This window comes from Mustela nigripes, chromosome 11, assembly GCF_022355385.1.
Source record: "Mustela nigripes isolate SB6536 chromosome 11, MUSNIG.SB6536, whole genome shotgun sequence".
Classification (NCBI taxonomy): Eukaryota; Metazoa; Chordata; class Mammalia; order Carnivora; family Mustelidae; genus Mustela; species Mustela nigripes.
Window position 1 is genome coordinate 15693491 of NC_081567.1, and position 26957 is coordinate 15720447.

Below are 26957 nucleotides of genomic sequence, written 5' to 3' on the forward strand. Positions count from 1 at the left end.
TTTTTTTTAAAGATTTTATTTATTTATTTGACAGACAGATCACAAGTAGGCAGAAAGGGAGGCAGAGAGAGACAGAGGGAAGCAGGCTCCCTGCTGAGCAGAGAGAGCCCGATGCAGGACTTGATCTCAGGACCCTAAGATCATGACCTGAGCCAAAGGCAGAGGCTTAACTCACTGAGCCACCCAGGTGCCCCAATACCCTCTATTTCCATCACATCACTGCAAATAGCAAGATCTCATCCTTTTTTGATGGCTGAGTAATATTCGTGTGTGTGTGTTTGCCACATCTTTATCCCTTCATCCGTCACTGGACATCTGGGCTCTTTCCATATTTTAGCTGTTGTGCACGTTGCTGCTATAAACATTGGGGTGCATGTGCCCCTTTGAATCACTATGTTTGTACCCTTTGGGTAAATACCAAGTAGTGCAATTTCTGGGTCAAAGGGTAGTTCTATTTTTCATTTTTTGAGGAACCCTCATACTGTTTTCTAGAGTGGCTACACCAGTTTGTATTCCTACGAACAGTGTAAGAGGGTTCCCTTTCTCCACATCCTCACCAACATCTGTTGTCTCTGACTTGTTAATTTTAGCCATTCTGACTGGTGTGAGAGGGTGGCTCATTGTGGTTTTGGTCTGTATTTCCCTGACCCCCAGTGATTTAGAGTATTTTTTCATGTGTCTGTTGGCCATTTTTATTTCTTATTTGGAAAAATGTCTCTTCCTGTCTTCTGCATTTTGGGGGGATTTTACTTATTGATTTGAGAGATACACAAGCACACAAGGACAAGTGGGGGGGAGGAGCCGAGGGAGAGGGAGAGGCAGACTCCCCATTGAATAGGGAGTCTGCCATGGGGCTCAATCCCTGGTTCCAGGATCATGACCCAAGCCCAAGGAAACATTCAACCAACTGAGCCACCCAGGGGCCCCTCTTCTGCCCATTTCTTGGTTTTTAGATTGTATTTTGGTGCTGAGTTTGATAAGTTCTTTATAGATTTTGAATATTGCCCCTTTAGTTTTATTGACTGTTTCTTTTGCTGTTCAAGAGCTTTTTATTTTGTTGAAGTACCAATTGTTCATTTTTATTTTTATTTGCCTTTAGAGACGTGTCTAGCAAGATGTTGCTGCAGTGAGGTCAAAGAAGTGGCTGCCTGTGTTCTCTAGGGTTTTGATGGATTCCTGTCTCACATTTAGGTCTTTCATCCATTTTGAGTTTATTTTTTGTATGGAGTAAGAAAGTGGTCTGGCTTCATCCTCTGTATGTGGCTGCTAATTTTTTCAATATCTTCATGTGTTAAAGAGACTGTCTTTTTTCCATTCAATATTCTTTCCTGCTTTGTAAAAAAAAAAAAAAAAAACTATTATTAAGAAATCTCTACAGGGGCACCTGGGTGGCTCAATGGGATAAGGCCATTGGGTCATGATCTCAGGATCCTGGGATCGAACCCCACATCGGGCTCTCTGCTCAGCAGGGAACCTGTTTCCCCGCCCCCTGCCTGTCTCTCTGCCCACTTGTGATCTCTGTCTGTCAAATAAATGAATAAATAATCTTAAAAAAAGAAAAAGAAATCTCTGCACACAGCATGGAACTCAAACTGCAACCCCAGGATCGAGAGTCACATGCTCCCAACTGAGCCAGTCAGGTGCCCCTCTAATACATATATTTTAAAGGTTAATATGTCAAAACTATATCTAAAAACCAGTATCACTTCTTTATGAATAGAAGGTAAGAGCAACACATAAATATAATAAATACAAAATAAAATTAAATTCCTAGAAGTCTTTGCTTATTAAATGGTCTGAGCTGGAGATGCGATTTCTCTGTTAAAAAATTAGTAAGTGTGAAGACATCCAGATGGCCAACAGACACATGAAAAAGTGCTCCACATCACTCGGCATCAGGGAAATACAAATCAAAACCACAATGAGATATCACCTCACATCAGTCAGAATGGCTGAAATTAACAGTCAGGAAATAACAGATGCTGGCGAGGATGCGGAGAAAGGGGAACCCTCCTACACTGTTGGTGGGAATGCAAGCGGGTGCAGCCACTCTGGAAAACAGCATGGAGGTTCCTCAAAATGTTGAAAATAGAACTGCCCTATGACCCAGCAATTGCACTAATGGGTATTTACCCTAAAGATACAAACGTAGTGATCCAAAGGGGCACATGCACCCGAATGTTTCTAGCAGCAATGTCCACAATAGCCAAACTATGGAAAGAACCTAGATGTCCATCAACAGATGAATGGATCAAGAAGATGTGGTATATATACACAATGGAATACTATGCAGCCATCAAAAGAAATGAAATCTTGCCATTTGCGAAAACATGGATGGAACTAGAGCGTATCATGCTTAGCAAAATAAGTCAAGCAGAGAAAGACAACTATCATATGATCTCCCTGATATGAGGAAGTGGTGTTGCAACATGGGGGCTTAAGTGGGTAGAAGAAGAATCAATGAAACAAGATGGAATTGGGAGGGAGACAAACCATAAGTGACTCTTAATCTCACAAAACAAACTGAGGGTTGCTGGGGGGAGGGGGCTTGGGAGAAGGGGGTGGGATTATGGACATTGGGGAGGGTATGTGCTTTGGTGAGTGCTGTGAAGTGTGTAAACCTGGTGATTCACAGACCTGTACCCCTGGGGATAAAAATATATGTTTATAAAAAATAAAAAATTTTAAAAAAAAATTAGTAAGTGTCAGAGAGGTGCTAAGTACCAAATGGAGACTTTCTCCTGAACTGAATCAGCGAGTTTATGGAACCACCAAAAAGAAAATAACATTCTCATGTGTCAGTCACTAATGAATGCCAAGGTTGTCCTAGTAAAACCAACTTGTAATTGGTAGAACATTCCTTCCAGAGGCAGAACTTACTTTGTCTTTGAACTGTAAACTAGCTCTGAGTTAGAATCAGCTTTGCCACTTCCTACCAGTATACCTATCAGTATACTGACACTCACTGGTTTGAAGAAAACAGCAGGGGCACTTGGGTGGCTCAGTCTGCTGAGTGGCCAACTCTTGATTTTGACTCACACCATGATCCCAGCGTCCTGAGACAGAGACCTGCATCAGGCTCTACGTTCAGTAAGGAATCTACTTAAGGACTCTGTCTCTCCCTCTGACCCTCCTCCCATTCTCGCTCTCTCTCTCAAATAAATAAATAAAATCTTTTTTAGGTTTTAAGTAGATACATAAATAAATAAATAACTCAGGCACCTGAGGGCTCAGTTGGTTGAGTGACTGCTTTTGGCTCCGGTCATGATCCTGGAGTCCCAGGATCGAGTCCCACTTTGGTCTCCTTGCTCAGGGGGGAGTCTGCTTCTCCCTCTGACCCTCCTCCTTCTCATGCTTTCTCTCTCTCTCTCTGTTCCTCAAATAAATAAATAAAATATTTTAATAAATAACTTCTTGATATAATAACTCATACTATATGTTTCATAAGGTTTCATAATGATTTAAAGGAAAAGAAAATATATTTACATGATGGAGATATTTCTAGTCAGACGGGATTTGGGCAACTAAACAAGGGATGTTTCCCAGTTCTCAAATCCTTTCCTAGAACTGTTGGCTCCACCAGTCTTGCTAAATTCTCTACTCAGCATCTCCTCTCAGAGAAAAACCAGAAAAACAATAGCAACAACCGATATTGTCTATGATTACCTTTAATTTTACTGACACAGCATTCCTTCTGAGGAGCTCAGATTACCTGTTACATCCTCCTCAGAAATTCTTCCGAATTCTTTTAAGATGGATATTAAACAATGGCTGTATGGGAAACCATGCCAAAAGAGGCCACAGTTTGGGAGAAACAGACTTGGGCTCCAGGTCTGACAGCATGATTCAGTTGTCATTAGGAACTACTGAGAACCTCAGTTTTCTCAAAATAGAGACATAATTCCAACCCTCCAAGAGGCTGAGGTAATATAGATTTGAAAACACTCTGTAATTAAATTAATAAATTTAATAAATTAAACATAATTTTTTTAATTTTTTTAAGATTTTATTTATTCAGTTGACAGAGCGAGTACAAGCAGGGAGAGCAACAGGCAGAGAGAGGGAGAGGCAGGCTCTCTGCCAAGCAGGAAGTCAGATGCAGGACTCGATCCCAGGACCCCGGATGACCTGAGCCAAAAGCAGCCACTTAAGGAACTAAGCCACCCAAGTGTCCCTAAACATAAATTCTAAAGCACTGCTTTTGTAAAAAAAAAAAAAAAAAAAAAAAAAAAAAATTAGGAATTAGGATGCTCTAAACAAATTAAGGATCCAAGTTCATACTCCAGTTCGAAATATTTTAGGGACAGGAATTTTTCTGCCTGACTGAACAGGGGTGGTATTACAAAGAGTGCATGCTTAGGATTCAGAAGTCCCTTCTTGCTAGGAAGAGCTCATAGTGTAGAGAGAAGCGTGCCCTCAGGCACTTAGAGGGCACAAAATATACTGCTCAGATGACACTTAGGCCAGAGATTTTTAAACTCTTCCTCCAAAAACTGCAAGAAAAAGAACCCCATAGAGTTAAAAGATAAGCTGTCCAATTAAGAAAAAGTATTTGTCTGTAATTGACGAAAGGAATTTGTCTGTAATTGACAAAGGAAAAGTATGCAGAATACATAAAGAGCCACTATAACTCATTAAGAAAAATGAGCAAATGGGGATGCCTGGGTGGCTCAGTCAGTTAAACATCAGCCTTCAGCTCAGGTCATGATCCCAGGGTCCTGGGATCAAGTCCCTCATTGGGCTCCTTGCTCAGCTGGAAGTCAGCTTCTTCCTAACCTCTGCTTGCCTGTTCTCTCTCTCTCTCTCTCCCTCTGACAAATAAATAAATAAAATCTTATTTTAAAAAAAAGAAAAGTGAGCAAGTGATGTGAACAGGTGGGGGTTTTTTAAGATTTTATTTATGTAGCCGGCCTGTTCTCTCTCTCTCTCTCTCTCTCTCTCTCTCTCTTTCTCTCTCTCTCTGACAAATAAATAAATACAATCTTATTTAAAAAAAGAAAAATGAGCAAGTGATATGAACAGGGTTTTTTTTTAGCATTTTACAATTATATTTATTGAAAAGTTGTTAATATTGACTTATTTAATATTTGTTGGTAACAGTTTGTGCAAACTTGCTTACTTACAAAAAGGTAAATTAACTGGGGAGTACTCAGATACAGCAAAAGGAGAGAGAAGTAGTATAACTAGAGCTTGCCTTTTCTTCACTCTCTATGGGAAAGTTTTTATAATTTCTCTGTTCTTCTCTGCCTCAGTTTCCAATGCCCCCCTGTGTCTGCAAACAGGTAAAAGTTGTAGGAGAAGTTTGGGTTTGGAATTGCAGAGACTCTAAAACAATCATACCCAGGCCAAAGGGCACATCAGCAGAGCCTGTGGGGTTTGTTTGTTTGTTTGTTTGTTTGTTTTAATATATAACATATTATTAGCCCCGGGATACAGGTCTGTGAATTGCCAAGTTTATACATTTCACAGCACTCACCATAGCACGTACCTTCCCCAGTGCCCATAACCCAATCACCCTCTCCCTACCCCTCAACCCCCAGCAACCCTGTTTGTTTTGTGAGAGTAAGAATCTCATAGTTTGTCTCCCTCCCGATCCCATCTTGTTTCATTTATTCCTTTCCTAGCCCCCCAAACTCCCCATGTTGCCTCTCAAATTACTCGTATCAGGGAGATCATATGATAATTGTCTTTCTCTGATTGACTTATTTTGCTCTAGTTCCATCCACATCGTTGCAAATGGCAGGATTTCATTTCTTTTGATGGCTGCATAGAATTCCATTGTATATATATACACACATCTTCTCTATTCATTAATCTGTTGATGGACATCTAGGTTCTTTCCATAGTTTGGCTATTGTGGACATTGTTGCTACAAACATTTGGGTGCACGCGCCCCTTTGGATCATTATATTTGTATCTTTAGGGTAAATACCCAGTAATGCGATTGCTGAGTCATAGGGTACCTCTATTTTCAATTTTTTGAGGAAACTCCATGCTGCTTTCCAGAGTGAGTGCACCAGCTTGCATTCCCACCAACAGGTAGGAGGGTTCCCCTTTCTCCCCATCCTCACCAGCATCTGTCATATCCTGACTTGTTAATTTTAGCCATTCTGACTGGTGTAATGTGGTATCTCATTGTGGTTTTGATTTTTATTTCCCTGATGCCAAGTGATGTGGAACACTTTTTCATGTGTCTGTTGGCCATCTGGATGTTGTCTTTGCAGAAATGTCTTGAACAGTCTTTTTTTAAAAGATTTTATTTATTTTTTTGAGAGACAGAACACAAAAGGGGAGGGGGAAAGGGGAGAGGGAGAGGGATAAGCAGACTTTTCACTGAGCATGGAGCCTGATGTGGGGCTCAATCCTAGGACCTTATATTATGACCTGAGCCCAAGGCAGACCCTTAACCAACTGAGCCACCCAGGTTCCCCCCAGAAAATATTTTTAATTGTGTTATGTTAGTCTCCATGCAACACATCATTAGTTTTTGATGTAGTGTTCCAAGATTCATTGTTTACATATAGCACCAGTGCTCCATGCAATACGTGCCCTCCTTAATACCCACCACCACGCTCATCCATTCCCCCACCCCACCCCCAAGATTTATGTATTTATTTGAGAGAGAGAGAGAGAGAGAGAGAGAGAGGGAGAGAGAGCATATGTGAGTGGGGGGAGGGACAGAGAAAGAGAATCTTCAAGCGGACTCCCCACTGAGTGTGGAGCCCAACACAGGGCTTGATCTTACAACCCATAAGATCATGACCTGAGCTGAAACCAAGAGTGAGACACTTAACCAAATGAGCCACCCAGCCATCCCTGAACACGCAATTTTTTTAAAAAGATCTTATTAATTTATTTGTCAGAGAGATACATAAAGAGAGAGAGTGCATGCATAAGCCGGGGTGGGGGGCGGTACACAAGCAGGGGGAGTGACAGGCAGAGGAAGGATTGGGCTCCTGCTAAGCCTTCCTGGTAAGTCTTCCTGGTAAGCCCAATGCAGGACTTGATCCTAGGATCCCGGGATCATAACCCAAACCAAAAGCAGACTGAGCCACCCAGGGGTCCCTGAACAGGCAATTTTTTGAAGAGAAAATGTTACTAGTCAATAAATAGAAGTAAAGAGAAATATGTAAATTAAAATAAAAGAACAATGGGATACTATTTATCTCTTTTTGGGGGGATCTCATACTTTCTTTTATTATAAAATTATATAAATGACCATAGTTATCAAACTAGTATTTTTTTCTGTATGCATAACACGACTCATGACTATTCTTTTGTAAAATAAGAGAAAATTGCTTGGGATGATATATGTTCTTTAAATAGAAAGTATTAAAAGAAATAAAAATTAAAAAAATAAATAGAAAGTATTCCTTTTTAAGATTTTTTTTGCATTTTTTTAAATTTTTATTTATTTTTTAATTTCTTTTCAGTGTTTCAGAATTCATTGTTCATGCCCCACACCCAGTGCTCCATGCAATACACACCACAATACACACCACCAGACTCACCCAACCTCCCCTTCAAAACCCTCAGTTAGCTCCTCAGAATCTGCAGTCTCTTTATTTCTTTATTTCCCATCACATTGGCAAAAAGAGATAAAGAATTTGAGTTTGATAATATTGAGAGCTGGAGAAATTTTAGGGAATTTACATTCTCAAATGGTGCTGTTTAGGCTGTAAATTGATAGTTTTTGTTTAAAACCCCAAAGCTAAGGACAGTGACTGAAACACTGCCCCACATTCTTTAAAAAAAAAAAAAAAAATGCTGCAGACACAGCTTTTGAGACTTTCTGGTAAGAGGCAAGTCCAGCCCAGCAAATTCCACCATCATCACCCACCTCAATGGAAGAGAATCATAGTGTGTGTTTCCCAACCTCAAAGCAAGTGAGAGTATTGCTCCAAAAGAACCCCTCATGGATATTAGAGGTAACTCTTCTGCCCTGAACTGCAAGAACTGAAGGTCCAGATGAAGGCTAATGAGTTCTCAGAAGAACCTGAAACATGTCTCAGAATATGGAGAACTACAAGACCATGGAGACTAGTCCTGGTTTCCCACCTGGAGGGTTCCAGAGGAGGAACAGAGTATATACCAGAACATTCCAGGATGGCCAGGCAAGGAGAGAGATAGAAGTATGCCCTTGTCTTTTATGAGACACCCTAGGTCATATGAATGCCACCAGAGTAGTTGGGCCCAAAGTGCTGTGATCAGCCCCTGCCTAAGACAACCACCTGCCTTGATGAAGGGATCTGGCAGTAGTATAACTACTTCAAGAGTGTATTGTGGGGGAGGGGGGGCCTGGGTGGCTCAGTGGGTTAAAGCCTCTGCCTTTGACTCAGGTCATGATCCCAGGGTCCTGGGATTGAGCCCCGAATCCGGCTCTCTGCTCAGTGGGGAGCCTGCTTCCCTTCCTCTCTCTGCCTGCTTCTTTGCCTACTTGTGATCTCTATCAAATAAATAATTTTTTTAAAAAAGAATGTATTTGGGGAAAGAAGGGCTACAGAGCAGGAGCTGAGGAATTTCCACAAGAGGTGAGCCCCAGAGTGTCTGACTACATCATCTCTGAAGACCTCAAAGGCATCTCCCATGAAAGCAGCAGTATTTGGACGCCTGTCCTGTCATGACTGGGGTCCCACATTATAGCCACACCAATCATGTTGTACTCTGCCTCTGACTCTTGGAGGAAAGCTCTAAGTAACCTTAACCTTGAGAAGTTAGCAATGCAGAGGCAGGGAGGGTTCTGGTGAAGAGGGATTGAGTGATAGATTCCCCTCCCTTCTCCACTTAGGGTCCCTTTAAACTGGGTATGATGTTGAAATCTTGAAATATTCTGGACTGGACTTGTTTATATCTGAAAATGAGACTGTTCTTAAAGCTGAAAATGACCAAAACTCTGTGAAATCCTCCAAAGTATGGCTGAAACCAGAGGTAAAAGACAGTTTCCTGATGTAATCTTCCAAGTCCACCACTTTTTCAAGCCCACAATTTAATGGTAACATTTATTCAAATTTTCTTATTATTAACATATAATGTATTATTTGTTTCAGGGGTACAGGTCTGTGATTCATAAGTCTTACGCAATTCACAACACTCACCTTAGCACATACACTCCCCAAAGTCCATCCCCCGGCCACCCCATCCCTCCCACCTCCCTCCATTCCAGCAACACTCAGTTTGTTTCCTGAGTCTCTTGTGGTTTGTCTCCCTCTCTGGTTTCATCTTGTGTCATTTTTACTTCCCTTCCACTATGATTCTCTGCTTGTTCCTCAGATTCCACAGATCAGTGAGATCATATAATAATTGTCTTTTATTGACTTATTTCGTTTAGCATAATACCTTCTAGTTCCATCCACCTCATTGCAAATGACAAGATTTCATTTTTTGATAGCTGTATAATATTCCTCTGTGTGTGTGTGTGTGTGTGTGTGTGTGTGTGTGTGTGTACACACACCACATCTTTACCCATTCATCCGTGGATGGACATCTGGGCTCTTTCCATAGTTTAGCTATTGTGGACATTTCTGCTATAAACATTGGGGTGCAGGTGCCCCTTCGAATCACTACATTTATATATTTAGTGTAAATACCCAGTCGTGCAGCTGCTGGATCATACGGTAGCTCTATTTTCAACTTCTCAAGGAACCTCCATACTGTTTTCCAGAGTGACTGCACCAGCTTGCATTCCCACCAACAGTGCAGGAGGGCTCCCCTTTCTCCTCATCTTCACCAACATCAATTCCTAGCTCATTAATTTTAGCCATTCTCACTGGTGTGAGGTGGTATCTCATTGTGGTTTTGATTTTTATTTCCCTGGTGCCGAGTGAGGTGGAGCATGTTTTCATGTGTCTGTTGGTCATTTTGATAGCTTCTCTGCAGAAATGTCTACTCATTTCTTGATTGGCTTATTTGTTCCTTGGATGTTGAGTTTGATAAATTCTTTATAGATTTTGGATACTAGCCCTTTATCTGATATGTCATTTGCAAATATCTTCTCCCATTCTGTTGGTTGATTGTTTTCTTTGCTGTGAAAAAACTTTTTATCTTGATTAAATCCCAATAGTTCATTTTTGCCCTTGCTTCCTTTGCCTTTGGCAATGTTTCTAAGAAGAAGGTGCTGTGGCTGAGATGGAGGAGGCTGCTATCCTCTGTGTTCTTCTCAAGGATATTGATGGATTCTTGTCACACATTGAAGTCTCTCATCCATTTTGATTCTACTTTTGTGTATGGTGTAATAAAATGGTCCAGTTTCATTCTTGTGCATGTAGCTGTCTAATTTTCCCAACACCATTTGTTGCAGAGACTGTGATTTTTCCATTGGAAAAGTCTACTTCTACTTTGTTGAAGATTAGTTGACCATAGAGTTGAGGGTCCATTTCTGGGCTCTCTATCCTGTTCCATTGATCTATGTGTCTGTTTTTGAGCCAGAACCATACTGTCTTGATGATGACAGCTTTGTAATAAAGCTTGAAGTCTGGAATTGTGATGCCACCAGCTTTGGTTTTCTTTTTCTACATCCCTCCATCTATTTGGGGTCTTTTCTGGTTCCATACAAAATTTAGGATTATTTCTTTGAAAACAGTTGATGGTATTTTAATAGGGATTGCATTAAATGTGCAGATTTCTCTAGGTAGTATAGACGTTTAAAAATATTTGTTCTTCCAATCCATGAACGTGTAATGTTTTTAAATTTTCTTTGTGTCTTTCTCAATTTCTTTCATGAGTATTCTATAGTTTCCTAAGTACAGATTCTTTGCCTCTTTGGTTGGGTTTATTCCTAGGTATTTTATGGTTTGGGGTGCAATTGTAAATGGGATCAATTCCTTAACTTCTCTTTCTTCTATCTCATTGTCGGTGTATAGAAATGCAACTGATTTCTGTGTATTGATTTTATATTCTGCCACTTTACTGAATTTCTGTATGAGTTCTAGGAATTTGGGGGTGGAGTCTTTTGGGTTTTCCACATAAAGTATCATATCATCGGCAGAGAGTGAGAGTTTGACTTCTTTTTTGCAGATTACGATACATTTTATTTCTTTTTGTCGCCTGGTTGCTAAGAGTAGGACTTCTAGTACTATATGAACAGCAGTGGTGATAGTGGACATCCCTGCTGTGTTCCAGATTTTTACCCCACTGAGAGATGTATTCACTGTGGCTTTTCCATAGATGGCTTTTATGATATTGAGTTATGTAATCTCGATACCTACACTGTGAAGAGTTTTGATCAAGAAAGGATGCTGTAGGGACACCTGGGTGGCTCAGTTGGTTAAGCAGTTGCCTTCAGCTCAGGTCATGATCCCAGCATCCTGGGATAGAGTCCCACATCGGGCTCCTTGCTCAGCAGAGAGTCTGCTTCTCCCTCTGCCTCTGCCTGCCACTCTGTCTGCCTGTGCTCACTCTCTCTGACAAATAAATAAATAAAATCTTTAAAAAAAAAAAAAAGTGGGGGGATGCTGTACTTTGTCAAATGCTTTTTCTGCATCTATTGAGAGTATTATATGGTTCTTTTTCTTTTTTTTTTATTAATGTATTGTATCACATTGAATGATTTGCAGATGTTGAACCAACCTTTCAGGCAAGGAATAAATCCCACTTGGTCATGGTGAATAATCTTCTAATGTACTTTTGGATCCTACTGGCTAGTATTTTGGTGAGAATTTTTACATCAATTTTTACATTTTTACATCAATGTTCATCAAGGATATTGATCTCTAATTTTCCTTTCTGATGGGGTCTTTGTCTGGCATTTGTTAGACATCTGTTCAGGTTTTCCATTTCTTCCTGGTTCTGTTTTGGTTGTCTATATGTCTCTAGGAATGCATCTGTTTCTTCCAAATTATCTAATTTGTTGGCATATAGTTGCTCATAATATGTTCTTATAATTGTATTTCTTTGGTGTTGGTTGTGATCTGTCCTCTTTCATTCATGATTTTATTTATTTGGGTCCTTTCCCTTTTCTTTTTGATAAGTCTGGCTAGGGGTTAATCAATCTTATTAATTCTTTCAAAGAACAAGCTCCTAGTTTTATTGATCTGCTCTACTGTTCTTTTGGTTTCTATTTCATTAATTTCTGCTCTGGTCTCTATCATTTCTTTTTTCCTGCTGGGTTTAGGCTTTATTTGCTGTTATTTCTCCAGTTCCCTTAGGTATAAGGTTGGGTTGTGTTCTTGAGACCTTTCTCGTTTCCTAAGAATGGCTTATTATTGCTATATACTTTCATCTTAGGAAGACATTTGCTGCATCCCAAATATTTTGAACAGTTGTGTTTTCATTTCATTTGTTTCCATAAATTTTTTTAACTTTTCTTTAACTTCCTGGTTGATTCATGCATTCTTTAGTAGGATGATCTTTAGCCTCCATGTATTTGAGTTCTTTCAAACGTTCTTCTTGTGAGTGAGTTTGAGTTTCAAAGCACATTCCAAAAATATGCAGGGAAAGATCCCAATCTTTTAGTGCCAGTTGAGACCTTATTTGTGATCCAGGATGTGGTCTGTTCTGGAGAATGTTTCATGTGCACTAGAGAAGAATGTGTATTCTGTTACTTTGGGACAGAATGTTCTGAATATATCTGTGATGTCCATCTGGTCCAGCCTGTCATTTAAGGCCTTTATTTCCTTGTTAATCTTTACTTAGATGATCTGTCCTTATCAGTGAGGTGGTGTTGAAGTCCTCTACTATTATTGCATTATTGCTGATGTGTTTCTTTGATTTTGTTACTAATTGGCTCATAGAATTGGATGTTCCCATTTTAGGAGCATAAATATTTACAATTGTTAGATCTTCTTGTTGGATAAATCTTTTAAGTATGATATAGTGTCCTTCCTCATTTCTTATTAAAATCTTTGGTTTAAAATCTTATTTGTCTGATACAAGGATTGCCACTCTAGCTTTCTTTTGATGTCCACTATCATGATAAATGGCTTTCCACCCTCTTACTTTAAATCTGAAGGTGTCTTTGGGTCAAAAATGAATCCTTTGCAGGCAGCATATCAAAGGGTCTTGCTTTTTTATTCAATCCGATACCCTGTGTTTTTTGATCAGGACATTTAGCCCATTTGCATTCAGGGTAACTATTGAAAGATATGAATTTAGTGCCATTGTTGTGCCTGTAAGGTGATTGCTACTGTATATTGTCTCTGTTCCCTTCTGGTCAATGTTACTTTTGGGCTCTCCCTTTGCTTAGAGGACCCCTTTCAATATTTCTTGTAGGGCAGGTTTGGTGACTGAAATTTTTTTTAAGATTTTATTTATTTGACAAAGAGAGAGAGATCACAAGTAGGCAGAGAGGCAGGCAGAAAGAGGGGAGTAAATAGGCTCCCTGCTGAGCAGAGAGTTCGACATGAGGCTCAATCCCAGGGCCCTGAGACCATGACCTGAACCGAAGGCAGAGGCTTAACCCACTGAGCCACCCAGGTGCCCCAATGATCACAATTCTTTTAGCTTCTGTTTGTCCTGGGAGATTTTTATCACTGCTTCTATTTTCAGTGACAGCTTAGCTGCATACTTTTCTTGTTTAATGCCCCACCTATTCAAACTTTAAAGACACACATGCTAGACCACAGAAACTCCACCACTCAGAATCTACCCTAGAGAAAACCTTGTGTATGTGCATATAGGAGCATATACAAGGATGCTCATTGCAGCACAGTTCATAATTACAAACAATAGAAACAAATACCAATTAATCAGGGAATGATTAAGTAAGCAATGCCGCATTCATATAGTAGAATACTATAAAGCAGTTAAAAGGAGAAGGTACACTCTACATATTACATGGATAGATCTCCTAACTAACTATATGACTAAATGAAAAAACATGTTGTAGAATATGTCATGTTTATGAAGAGTATGATATAATTTATATAGAAAGAAAAATATAATACTATGTATTTTCTGTGGAACATATATGTACAGGAAGTCCCAGCAAACTACTCCCCAAACTGACAACAGATATTATTTCTGATGAAGAAGAAAAAGAAGAAATTAGGAATGGGTGAGGGAGGGAAACATGGTCATAGAACATTCCTCTTATCTGTAATGTATTATTAAGTATATTTGTACATCACCAGGCTCACCCATCCCCCCAATCCCTCCCCTCTAAAACCCTCAGTTTGTTTCCCAGAGTCCATAGTCTCTCATGTTTTGTCTCCCCCTCTGAGTTCTCCCCTTCATTTTTCCCTTCCTTCTCCTAATGTCTTCCATGCTATTCCTTATGTTCCACAAGTAAGTGAAGCCATATGACAATTGACTTTCTCTGCTTTACTTACTTCACCAGTATAATCTCCTCCAGTCCCATCCATGTTGATGCAGAAGTTGGGTATTCACCTTTCTGATACTGAGTAATACCCCTTGTGTATATGGACCACATCTTCTTTATCCATTCATCTGCTGAAGGGTATCTCAGCTATTTCCACAGTTTGGCTATTGTGGCTGATGGATATTAAGGAGGGCATGGATTTCATGGAGCACTGGGTGTTACATGCAAACAATGAATCACTGAACACTACATCAAAAATTAATGATCCACTGTATGGTGACTAACATCACATAATAAAAAAAATTCTAAGTATACTTGTGCATTTTTTTAATTTTTTAAAATAATTTTAGGAATTCATATCCCTGAGGGTCTAGAAGGCTAGATCCACATCGCCAGTACAAATGCAGAAGTTTGTGGACATCTCTTGTTTGATCTCAAAAATTTTCATCAATTCTGTACTCCATAATACGTTTGTTTTAATATGAAACTGTTTGCAATGTTTACTTATGGGTTAAATTATATAACTTTTTCACCACCACTACCATCAAGAATAATAATAATCTTAGTATAAAGTTGATACTCCAAGAGGCATCATGCACTAATGGATTCAGGTCCTTCATGGCTATACCATCATGTTCCCAGAGGCTATTTGAACCTCAGGGACAGAGGCAACAGAACCAGAGCATCTGGGTGGCTCAGTAGGTTAAGCATCCACCTTCATCTCAGGTCATGATCCCAGGGTCCTGGGATCACCCTTGTGATCAGGGAGCCTGCTTCTCCCTCTGCCTCTGACTCTCCGCAACTCGCTCACTCTCTCTCAAATAATTATTTTTTAAAATAAAAAGCAGAGTAGGGACCTTAGTCATTGTGAGATCTCAGATAGAATATCAAATAACAAGCTCTCAATAAAAGGGTTTTGGACAGGAAAAAATATACACTGGAAAAAAGACAGTCTCTTCAATAAATGGTCCTGGGAAAACTGGACAGCTCTATGTAGAAGAATGAAACTCGACCATTCTCTTACACCATACACAAAGATAAACTCAAAATGGATAAAAGACCTCAATGTGAGACAGGAATCCATCAGAATCCTAGAGGAGAACACAGGCAGTAATCTCTTCGATATCAGCCACAGCAACTTCTTTCAAGATATGTCTCCAAAGTCAAAGGAAACAAAAGCAAAAATAAACTTTTGGGACTTCATCAAAATCAAAAGCTTCTGCACAGCAAAGGAAACAGTCAAAAAAACAAAGAGGCAACCCACAGAATGGGAGAAGATATTTGCAAATGACTGTACAGACAAAAGGTTGATATCCAGGATCTATAAAGAACTCCTCTAACTCAACACACACAAAACAGACAATCATATCAAAAAATGGGCAGAAGATATGAAGAGACACTTCTCCAATGAAGACACACAAATGGCTATCAGACACATGAAAAAATGTTCATCATCACTAGCCATCAGGGAGATTCAAATTAAAACCACATTGAGATATCACCTTACACCAGTTAGAATGGCCAAAATTAGCAAGACAGGAAACAGCATGTATTGGAGGGGATGTGGAGAAAGGGGAACCCTCTTCCACGGTTGGTGGGAATGCAAGTTGGTGCAGCCTCTTTGGAGAACAGTGTGGAGATTCCTCAAGAAATTAAAAATAGAACTTCCCTATGACCCTACAATTGCACTCCTGGGTACTTACCCCAAAGATACAGATGTCGTGAAAAGAAGGGCCATCTGTACCCCAATGTTTATAGCAGCAATGGCCACGGTCGACAAACTGTGGAAAGAACCAAGATGCTCTTCAACGGACGAGTGGATAAGAAAGATGTGGTCCGTATACACTATGGAGTTTTATGCCTCCATCAGAAAGGATGAATACCCAACTTTTGTAGCAACATGGATGGGACTGGAAGAGATTATGCTGAGTGAAATAAGTCAAGCAAAGAGAGTCAATTATCATATGGTTTCACTTATGTGTGGAGCATGACAAATAGCATGGAGGACAAGGGGAGTTAGAGAGGAGAAGGTAGTTGGGGGAAATTGGAAGGGGAGGTGAACCATGAGAGACTATGGATTCTGAAAAACAATCTGAGGGTTTTGAAGGGGCGGGGGGGGGGAGGTTGGGGGAACGAGGTGGTGGGTATTAGAGAGGGCACGGATTGCATGGAGCACTGGGTGTGGTGCAAAAATAATGAATACTGTTATACTGAAAATAAAAAATAAATTTTAAAAAAGGGTTTTTGGGGGTCTTTTTGTTTGTTTGTTTGTTTGTTTGTTTGTTTTTGCAGTGTAGCATGGCTCTGGTAGGTGCCGGTTTGTTCCTGTACACAAGGAAGTCAGGAGGTACAGGAAACTTCTCAACATCCAGTTGTTCTGGGTTCTTAGAGTCTCCGTGAAGGGGAAGAACTAAAGGAGAAGACTCTGGTCTTTGGAAGCATGGGTTATGGAATAACCCAGTTCTGTGCTCCCACTTCACCTTCCTACATCACCAGGAAGATTCTGGATTGTTCAGGTGGCCAACATCCAACAAGGAACACTCTGACTAGGCAAAGTTTGCCACAGACATATCCCACCCTGGAAGCCTTTGTCTCAGGGACCCCACCTCTCTCACTCAGTCAGCCATAGGCAAGATCACAGGGTCGTTTCCCTCAATGCACACAGCTCAAGCCAAGGTAACTTTATGTAGAAAGAACCTGTAGCAGCTGTGAAAAGAAATTTTCTTGACAGAACTCCAACAAAGGGGAGCAAAGACTGAGGGCAGCAGCTAAAGAGCCGTGAAATCCATCCCCGTACCTGTGCTGAGCATAGCTCCCACAGCCAGCTCCCAGCAATGACCCAGACACGGCAGGGACACGAAGGTAGGCCCATACTGGGACACGCAGGGCTTCCTGCACAGGCAGCTTGAAGAGAAGTCCCCACAACCATCAAGGACACTTTCATCCAAAATTCCCCTCCCCCTCTCCTTCACTCAGGGTCAGACTGACATCACAGTCTGACCGCCCCGTTTGCTCGCACAGGGGCATCTTCCCTCATTTAATGAGGGAACCCTTGACATTTAATGCTGTCTTGACACCTGTTTCTCAGAGCACCTAATTCTTCAGGAAGGGGCTTTGGGTTCTTGGACGTTGCCAGTCTGTGACAGCGAGGACATCGGAATGCACCTTGTAAAGGTGAGCTGGGGTCTAGAGAGCATGGGAAATCGTGTGAAATAGTGTTTCAAGAAATTCCTGGGGGATGAGAGGGAAACAGAAAAAAGCATCCTAACAGAGTAATGTGGTGTTGCGACACGGACCCCGAGAGGTCAGTAGGGCCAGAGTGTAGATGTGGCTGGAGAATAGCAGGGTGTCCCAAATGCTGAGCCAAAGATCTAGGGCTTTCTCTTAGAGGGGAACACAGAGTTGTTGAAAGTTTTGAGCAACCGGATCCCACCACCACATTTGTGGGGTTTTTATTTTTAATTTTATTTATTTATTTGATTGAGAGATCACAAGTAGGCAGAGAGGCAGGCAGAGAAAGAGGAGGAAGCAGGTTCCCTGCTGAGCAGAGAGGCCGATGAAGGGCTCAATCCCAGGACCCCGAGATCATGACCTGAGCCAAAGGCAGAGGCTTTAACCCACTGAGCCACCCAGGTGCCCCCACATTTGTGTTTTGCTAAGATGAGATGGGTCAAGACTAAAAGCCAGGTGGACAATAAGAGGTTATTAGGCCTAGCAATAGGTCACTTGTCTCTTCACAAAGATTTAATGGGGAAGGAATCTGAATATAATCGTCTCTATTAATGCTACTGAATTTTACAACCAAATAACCCTTAGTGTCCAAGAACCATTCCTCTGGGAGCACAGCCGAGAGTCCCCTCAGCCAGACCTTGAGGCCTTTCTTACTCTACCCACACCTTCCTTCACTCGATCCCCCAAGAAAATTCCTGTACTGGCACCTGTTTCCAGGGGTTCCCAGGCCCTTTCACACATCAGCAGCAGCACGCTGGCACAGAGAGCAAACGGCCCCTACCGTCACCTCTCGGACAGAAGCGGCAGCAGCTCCGCTCCCACCGGCTTGAGTCCCCACAGGCCTTCCCCTAAGGAAGAGGAACTGTCACTCTGGGCCTCGGTCTAACTCCAGGGCCCAAGACACGGGCCGTTGAACTAAAACCAAAGAAGGTGTGAACCAGTGAGTAAGCAGCGAGGGGCCAACCCAGGAGAAGCGGGGCTGGTGGGGGAGGCCTTCTCTTCCCCACAAGCAGCAGGGCCCAGGCTGGGATCCGCATCAGGCTCTTTCTCTGGGTTGGCAGCTTGGGGGATTACTTCAATGTCCAAGACACTCAGTAATCATATTCCAGAGGCAAAAGGAACTAGCTAGGGGCCAGTTTATTCACTCAGCATGGTATCTGGCAGTTTTTCAATGACTGTTGAATCTCCAGAGGAATATAGTGTGGGTTTTCTATTCCTGCGAGCTGAGAGCTACTGATAACCACCTCTGTGTAATGGAGAGCTCACTGAACAGACCAGGGTCCAAGTCCTGGGTTTTCCAGGTGATCCCACTTGTAACCTGCAGCAACAGCACGGCCCCAGGAACTTGTAAGGAAAGCAAAATTTTGGTCTGCACCCAGACCTAGTGAACCAGAAACACAACACTCGGCTTCAACAAGTCACTGTCACATGCTTTGAAAAAGTGACTTTGATGCACGCTTAAGTTGTGGAACCATGAAGGGAAAGATCTTTCTGTGTGGTGAATCTGGGCCCCCCCCACACACACCCCACGGCCGCCAGGAAGGAGGGAAAAGGGGCTCTTTGCTCTCCAGAGATCTTCAGTTCCCACCACCCCAACCCCCACCCCACCCCAGCCGGACCCCTGACCCTTTTCTCTCCTTCCCTCAACTTCAATTTCTTCCTGGAACCCTCGGGCTTCCTGGTTCCCAAACTGGGGTTTCCTCGCGGACCTGACTTTAGATCTCTCTTCCCCACACCCACCCCAACCCCTCCAACCCCGAACATCTCAGACCCCTAAAGAGTCCCCAGTCCCCAACCCCCTCCGCCTTCAGTCCCGACAGCCCCTGCCCTCCCTGCCTCCTTCCAGGCCTGCAGGACCCCCGCAACCCCCGCAACCCCCGCCCCCGCCCCCGCCCAGCGGGCGGCTCAGGCCTCCTCGCCATCAGCCCCCACGAGCAGCAGCGGCTGAGCGTTTTTGCCCTTGTCGTGCCAGCACACGTCGAAGAAGGGGTACACGGGCCCGGGCAGGCGCTCGTGGAAGGCAAAGAGCAGCTCGAGGGCGTCGGCGTCGCTGGCATCGTAAAAGGAGAGGACTCCGTCGGCAAAGCTCAGGTAGATCCCGACTCGCGACGGCCGCCTCTCCGCAGGGCGCAGGGCGCGCGGCTCTTTGGCCTCGACGTGCGCCTCCAGGATCTTGCCGTCCCGCAGCCCGATCAGCCAGAGGCCTTGCGAGGGCACCGCGTGCAGCCGGCCGCGGCGGCTGGCCTGGGCCGCGATCACGCCGAGGGCCCAGCGCGGCTTGTCGCCCACCTCCACCTCCCAGTAGTGCTCGCCGTCGGACAGCAGCTGGCGCGCCACCACCGCCACGGCCTTGTCGAACTGGCACGGGTCCTCCCCGGCCGGCGGCGCCTTCTGATCCGAACACTCCACGCGGCGGCCCGAGGGAGACAGCACCAGACTCGGGTGGGCGGTGCTCGGGTCAAAGGTCAGGTCCTTGGTCACTGCGGAGGGGAGGGAGGCGAGGTCGGGCCCCTGCGAGTCTGCCTACCGCCAGCTCCGCCCAATCAGTTAGGGGCCAGCGGGTCCGCCCTCGTCCCCCAGCATCTCTGAGAGGTGAGCCCCTCTCTGCTTCCTGCGCTGGGCCAAAGACTGGATGTCTCTGAGCTTCAGCTGGCTCTGCTGAAAACGAGGCCGTAACTGCCCCCTTCCAAGGTAGGGAGGACCCCGTGGCCACAGGGCATGTAAGTCTGTAGCTAAAGCCCAGGTCACAAAGCAGGAGACAGGAAGCCTGGTCCTAGGCCAGCCCCCACCTCGCCCAGCTGTATGACTGCAGTCAAGTCTTTTTTTTTTTTTTTCTTTTTTTTTTTAATTTTATTTTATCTTCTCAGTGCTCCACAATTCATTGTTTATGCCCCACACCCAGTCCCTCAAGTCTTGAGCCAGTCTCTGGGCCTTACTCTTGCCTTGCATAAAACAGAATCCCCGCCCCGCCCCGCCGCAGGGCAGTCAGGACTATACCAGCCCTGTGCACGTGTCCTGCAGTTCTGTAGCTAATGCCACTTCACTGTGACCTAGCTCTCAGGGAGAGAAGGCAGAGCCTGTGGGGCCTCCAGCCACAGGCCACCAGAGTCACTCTCTGGCTTAGGCCCGTCCCCAGGGCACCGGCTCTGCACATCCTCAGCCTCCAGCTGGCAGCCATCCAGTGGCGGCAGGAACTGACCCAGGATCACACAGGGCTCAACCCCCAGGCCCCAGCCTCCCTTGCTTGCCAACGGCAGCAGCAGCTTCCCAGCAAGCAGAGTCTGCCCCACGTCAGTCACCCACCCATGAACCCCATGCCTCAAAGGTCCTTCTCTGAGCTCAGGTTACAAGGTGCAGAGCAAACACAGAGGTAAAGGAGCAATGGGCACCTTCTTCGATGACCTCCCAGCTGGGACTGAGAGGTCTCTCTTGTGTAGTCAGGACCTCCCCTCACCCACACAGCAACAAACACAAACCCGGAGACAGCCCCTCCCCCGTACCTGGCATCAGCGCCCGGAACATCTTCCTCCACACCTGGAATTTGAAGTCATCTGAGATGACAGGCAACTGGATATCCAGCCGGGCAGGCGGTGGTGATTCTGCCAGGATCTTCTGTAGCCTGGGGGCGGGGACGTGGGGGCAGGTGTGTGTGTGGAAGGACTTCCTGGAGGAGGCATGGGGCAGGGGCAGGGCACAAGGTGTTACCCCAAAGAGAGGAGGACTGGGCTGTGGTGGAGGTCCAGGATCTCTGGTGTGTCACTCCTGGCTTAAACCTCTGTCAGAGTTTCCCTTTGGAAGGATGAGAAAGTTCTAGAGGGAGATGGTGGACGCCACTGAACTTAAAACTACATGCCAGAAAATGGTTGAGGCGGCAAACTTTACATGGTGTATATTCTACCACAATTTTTTACTTACTTACTTATCTCTACACCCAGTGTGGGGCTCAAAAGTCACGACCCCAAGATCAAGAGTCACAGATTCCACCAACTGAGCCAGCCAGGAGCCCCCACCAAAAAGAAGAAGAAGAAGAACCTTCTGTTGGGATAAGGGCCAGGCTCCCGAGGACTCCGGCTTGGCTCCGCCTCCCTCCCTCTTTCCAGCCTCGGCTCTTGCCCTGCGCATGTCTGCTGCGTCTCCCCGAGCTCTTCACCTCACCAACTCGCATCACTCCCCCAGGGCCCCATGCAGAGGTGCCCTGCTCTGCGAAGCCTACCCCAGCCACCCGCTTCCCGATACGGCAGCACCGAGCACCTACTACGCCTGTGTCCCCGCCCATGTCCATCCCCAGCACCTGTCTGGGAGGTCCCTGAGGAGAAGGACCAGGTCAGGGTCAGGGTCATTTCTGTGCTCAGCACAAAGGCAGGCCGATGGAGGGGGCGGAATGGGGCGTACAGGTTTGCTGCGATTCGAGGGTGAGGCAGCAAGTGTGAAGACCAGGGCAAGTTGGGAAAAGGGGCCAAGTTGATCTCACCTGCTGGTCACCAGACAGTATTTCTGGAAAGAGAGATAAAGAGATGGAGGTGAGGCTGGCAGGGGAGACACTGGGGACTTCTGAGGATGGACGGACCACCAGGAATGCTAAGTGGGGGGTCAGGAAGAATCAGAAAGAGCCAAAAGGAACCCAGAATTTAAGGCCAACCCTAGCCCTTTACCTCTGTGTGAACTGAAAAACATACTCCCTTTCCTCAAGAGAACAAACAATTCCACCAGGTAGATGATTGTCCAAATAAACACACAAACCTCTAACGTCTGTGATAGGAATGATGACCACTTAGATTCAGTGTCCTTGTGCAGTGTGCAACCTAAACAACCATAACAGCAGCCCGTCCCTCTCCGAAGTGTGACCCGGCCTTGTCCCTGCCCCGCTCTGGACCTCAAAGTCCATGTCGGACAATAGGATGAGGTCTCGAGGCACGGAACCCGGGCTGAGAAGCAGAGAGCGAAGGTCACCCAGTGCTCACCATGAGGAACTCCGTCTGTGGCTTGTCAGCCACCTCCTCCAGGACTTTCTCCATCTGCCGCAGCTGCTCCAGGTAAGAGTTCAGGCTGCCCAGCTCTCGTCTCAAGGCGACCCCCGCCTCACTCCGCACACGCTCTGCCTCCCGATCCAAGGAGCCCTCCAGCGCCGCCAGGAACACCCGCATCTTGCCCAGCTGATCCCCGACCGCCCCCCGGAACTGACGCACCGTCTCCTGCGGGAGCAGACAGGCAAGAGCACTAGGCTGGGAGCTCCTGCCCGACCCTAGGACCCAGGCCCTGCCGTGCTGAGCCGCTCACCTCCACCTCCAGCAGCTGGTGCTCCAGCACGGCCGCGCTCTTCTCCTTGCGCATACACGCCTCCTGCAGCTGCAGCTTCTGCTGGGGCAGCTGCGTCTGAGGGGCAGAGCAGCCAATGACAGGGCTGCCCCCGGCCCCACCCGCCCCGCCCCAGGCCCGCCATCTCTGGCTTGGCCTGAACACCGGCCCTCCCGCAGTCGGGTGGGCATCTCCCCACTCCGCAGACTCGTGGGCAGACGTCTGGGCCCTCAGCGGCACTGCTCCCGATGGCAAGAACGCGCTGCCCTCCCACTGTTTCAGGAGGTCCTCCCTGGCCACCCATCCCTCATCCCTCTCCGGGCACGGTTAGCACCCTTAGCACACGTCTTTGTGAGGGCGACAAATGCAAACGCGGCTTGGTGTCCTCCAACAGAGGGGTACAGCGCTGACCCAGAAGGCCTCTTGGGCTCAGTGTGGGGTGTATGAGGAAGAAATGCAACCTCCTCCTCTCCTGGGGCTTTACCCCATCCTTAAAAGCAGAACAACAGCAAAACACCCCAATCAGCCTTCCTGCCTACCCAAGGGCTCTGGGGGCAAGGAAATTGAATGAAAGTGTCTGCTGTGTTGGGGCAGCTGGCTCTTTCAGCCGGTAGAGCACGGGACCCTCGATCTCCTGGTGGTGAGCTCCGGTCCCACCTTGGGGGTAAATCTTACTTTAAAAAAATATATATGGGGTGCTGGATGGCTCGGTGGGTTAAGCCTCTGCCTTTGGCTCAGGTCATGATCCCAGGGTCCTGGGATCGAGTCCTGTGTCTGGCTCTCTGCTCAGCGGGGAGCCTGCTTCTCCCTCTCTCTCTCTGCCTGCCTCTCTGCCTAGTTGTTCTCTCTCTCTCTGTCAAATAAATAAAATCTTTAAAAATATGCATATAGATATAAATAGATAGATAATCTCTGCTGTGTCTACCAAACACATTTGTGGGGGTACCCTACCGTAGGCCTGCCAGTTCGTGAGTCCGGAAATGCAGGTGTAGGGAAACTAAGAGCTCCTGCCAAAGTCACTCTTTGTGGGAAAACTGCAAGGCCCTGGAATCAGACGGTCCCAGGCCCACCTCCATGGCTCCCAACCTCAGTTTCATCTTTCTAGAATGGAAGCATCTTCCTCCCCTCACCCATAGCTGTGACAGACCCGTGGCCTCCTCCCTACTCCCCCTAAGGGAAACAGAGAGACCCTCTAGGCTCTGCCTGCAGATGGGTCCCAGTTTTAGCAGGTGCCTCAGGATTAGCCCAGCCTGTCGCAGGACAGGGCGGACCTGGTGGCTCTCGGCATGGAGCCCTCAGAGGTTCAGTAGCAACAGGGCTAAGCCATGAGGAAGAAGCATGACGTCATCCTGGCTGCACAGGGAAAACTTGACCACTGATGACCTCAAGAAGTTCAAACGGAAGCTGGGGGTGGAATCGCTGTGCCAAGGCTTTCAGAAAGTCCTGCAGGGGCCACTCCGGCAGCTAGAGTCCCCACAAGCTGGTTGCCCTCTGCGGTGAGCACTATGGCTCCAGCTCTGTAGGGATCCGAGCCCAAGGCAGCCATGCTGTGCGACCTTGGCACTCAGGAGGATGCAGCTCAGTTTCGGGGTGTCGCATCAGCCCCCCGTTCCCGGCACATCCCATTCGACTACTCTTGAGTCCTGGTACATGGTCTCTGGACCCAAGCCCTCTTCGTGGTCAAGGACCGAGGCATCCAGCCCAGCCCCAGCCTTCCTGTCTCCCTCCTCCATCAGACCCTTCTTGGGCCCCTTCTTCCGAATTCCTGCCAGCCCTCCCCTGTGTCTTAGGGCTGGGGCTGATTCGGATCCTGGCAGAATGTATCCCACCTCTCTGCCCCCTCAGGACTCCTGGGTCACCTGGTGCTCTGTTCCATGTCAGGGACTCTATTCCCTCTTCACAGATCTCTCTCTTGGGCCCAGGCTGGGAGTCCTGGGGTTACCAGCAAAGGTGAGTCTGGGTTGGAAAGGCCCCTGGAAAAAGGAAGCTTCTGCACTGGTCTAAGAGCCACCAATCGGCACTGGGCAGGACTGGGCAAGGCAGAAGGGGGCCAGAATGTTGGGCTGCGTCCCTGGGAGAGTCTGGGGGCCTCGAATACCCGCCTAAAGACAGTGGTCTACCCTCTTTAGAAGTCTGGGGGCGAAGCAGAAGCGCAGTACGCTGATGTTTGTGGCTAAAGATAACCCGCAGAAGCCCCCCACTCATCATTCCTGAGAAGCCAATGACGGCTTCACTGCGGGGTTAAGGACCGTTCCCTGCCTCCAGAACCCCCTGCCCCTCTCCCGCACCCGTCGTTTCTTGTTCCCAGCCCCACCAACGCTTCATGGCAGACCTTCCTGGGCCTGTGTAGACACGTAGTCTCCCGTAGCTGCGTGCCTGTGACTTGCCACACGTCTGACACGAACGAGCCAGTGTGTGTGCGCGCGTCTCTATTCACTATTCTGCGGGGATCTTTTCTGGGCACCCGTGGGAATCGCAAACCTTGGGCAGAGCACAGCTGTGGGCTGGCTCTGTTAGCCAGCGTTCAAGACTTCCAGCTCCATCCGGAAAAACAGGTGGATTTGGGTCTCGGAGCCAACCTGGGCCTGCGCCCAGAGGAGCGTCCCCAGGCCTGCCTTGCCCTCCCGGCCGGATGCGCTGAGCCCTGGGCCCGCACGCGTTCAGCAGCAGGAGCAGAACGTGGGCTCAGCGAAGCCGCTCGGTGGCCTCCACCCACACCGCCCCCGGCCGCGCCCCTGCCGTTCCCGGTTCCCCGCCGACACCCGCGGAAGGGCCGCGACTCGCCGGCCCAGACGCCGGTTCCCCTCCCGGCTCAGCCCGCTCCGCTGTGCGGCGGCCCCCGCTCAGCCCCGGAAACCTAGGCCGGGGGTTCCCTGAGCGCCCCTCCAGGGTCTCGTCCCCGCCAGGCCCCCCCGCTTCGGGGCTCGTCCGCCCCGATTCCCCAGCGGCCTCGCCCAGCCCGCGTCCCGCACAGCCGCGGGGGCCCCTGGCCCCGGAGCGCGGACTCCAGGTCCCTGCGGGAACGTGCGGGGCCCCGCGCCGCCGACCGTCCGCTCCCGCCCGGGCTCCCCCGCCTCGGCGGGCCGCGCTCGACTCCCGCACCTTGAGGCGCGCGTGGGCCTCGGCGGCGGGCAGCAGGCGGTGGCCGCGGTGCGACCCGAGCGAGGCGCACACGCCGCACACGAGCGCGCGGTCCTGCTCGCAGTAGACGCTCAGCGGGTCGAGGTGCTCCTCGCAGTGGCCCTGCGGCACCTGCGCCAGCCCCTCCACCAGGCGCGCCAGCTGCAGGTTGGTGCGGAGCGCGTGCGGCCGCGTGAGCGCCTGGCAGCACGGGCAGGGCACCGAGCCGTCCGCCGCCGGCTCGCCCGCCACGCGGCTCAGGCAGGCGCGGCAGAAGCTGTGGCCGCACTCGGCCGTCACCGGCGCGTCGAACAGCTGCAGGCACAGCGGGCAGGACAGCTCCTGGTGCAGCAGGCCGGGCGCCGCCGACATGACGGTCCTGGGCAGAGGAGGGGTCGGTCAGGGAGGCTCCGCGGAGCGCCCCGCGCTGCGCCCAGCCCCAGCCCCAGACGGGAAGGGCCCCCAGCCTATAACGACCGCATTTCTCGTGCAGAAAAGGACTCTGGTTCTGGCCAACGCGGGGGGGGGGGGGGGGGGAGGGGCACTCGGTTTCGATCCCAAAAGCAGTCTCAGCTGCACTTCTCAGCCCCAGCCCCCAAAACAGCCACGAACAGGGACCTTGTCTCAAGCCCTAAACAGTTCCTAAACAGGATCCAGGTTGCAGTCTTTCCCTTGTCTTAGCCCCAGCCTCAGCCCCTGCCCCAGATTCCCCAGAGCCACCACCCCTCCCCTTCTACCTCTCCAGGATCCCCAGGCCTCCCCTCCCCCCATATATCCAGGCCCACAGGACCCGCAGGACTCACAGGTCTGGTTGGAGATCTTGGGCAAAAAGAGACTCCCGGGAGGCCCACTCAAGGTCAGGCCCAAACTTAGCCGGGTCAGAGCTGTGTCTGAAAACAGGCAAAGGGCAAACAGCAAGCACAGAGCACAGACCGGGGCTCACCGGTGCGGCTAGCAGTGGACCCCACCGCTGAGGGCACGGAGTGAATCGCAGACAGACCCTCCCAGACTGTCTTGGCCCCAGGACTATATTTAGTCGTCCTGCCCACCCCTTTCC

The 26957-nt window shown here is 47.4% G+C and overlaps 1 protein-coding gene across 1 annotated transcript; it reads right to left on the reverse strand.

Moving 5' to 3' along the window:
* Nucleotides 1-19353: 19353 nt before the first annotated feature.
* On the reverse strand, nt 19354-26957 carry TRIM72 (tripartite motif containing 72). The gene is made up of 7 exons (XM_059414824.1): nt 26704-26957; nt 25883-26279; nt 22763-22858; nt 22447-22677; nt 21957-21979; nt 20986-21104; nt 19354-19965 (listed from the first exon to the last, which is right to left on the reverse strand). Exons 2-7 carry the CDS (start codon nt 26270-26272, stop codon nt 19391-19393), a joined length of 1434 nt encoding a protein of 477 aa, XP_059270807.1. The 5' UTR covers nt 26273-26279; nt 26704-26957; the 3' UTR covers nt 19354-19390.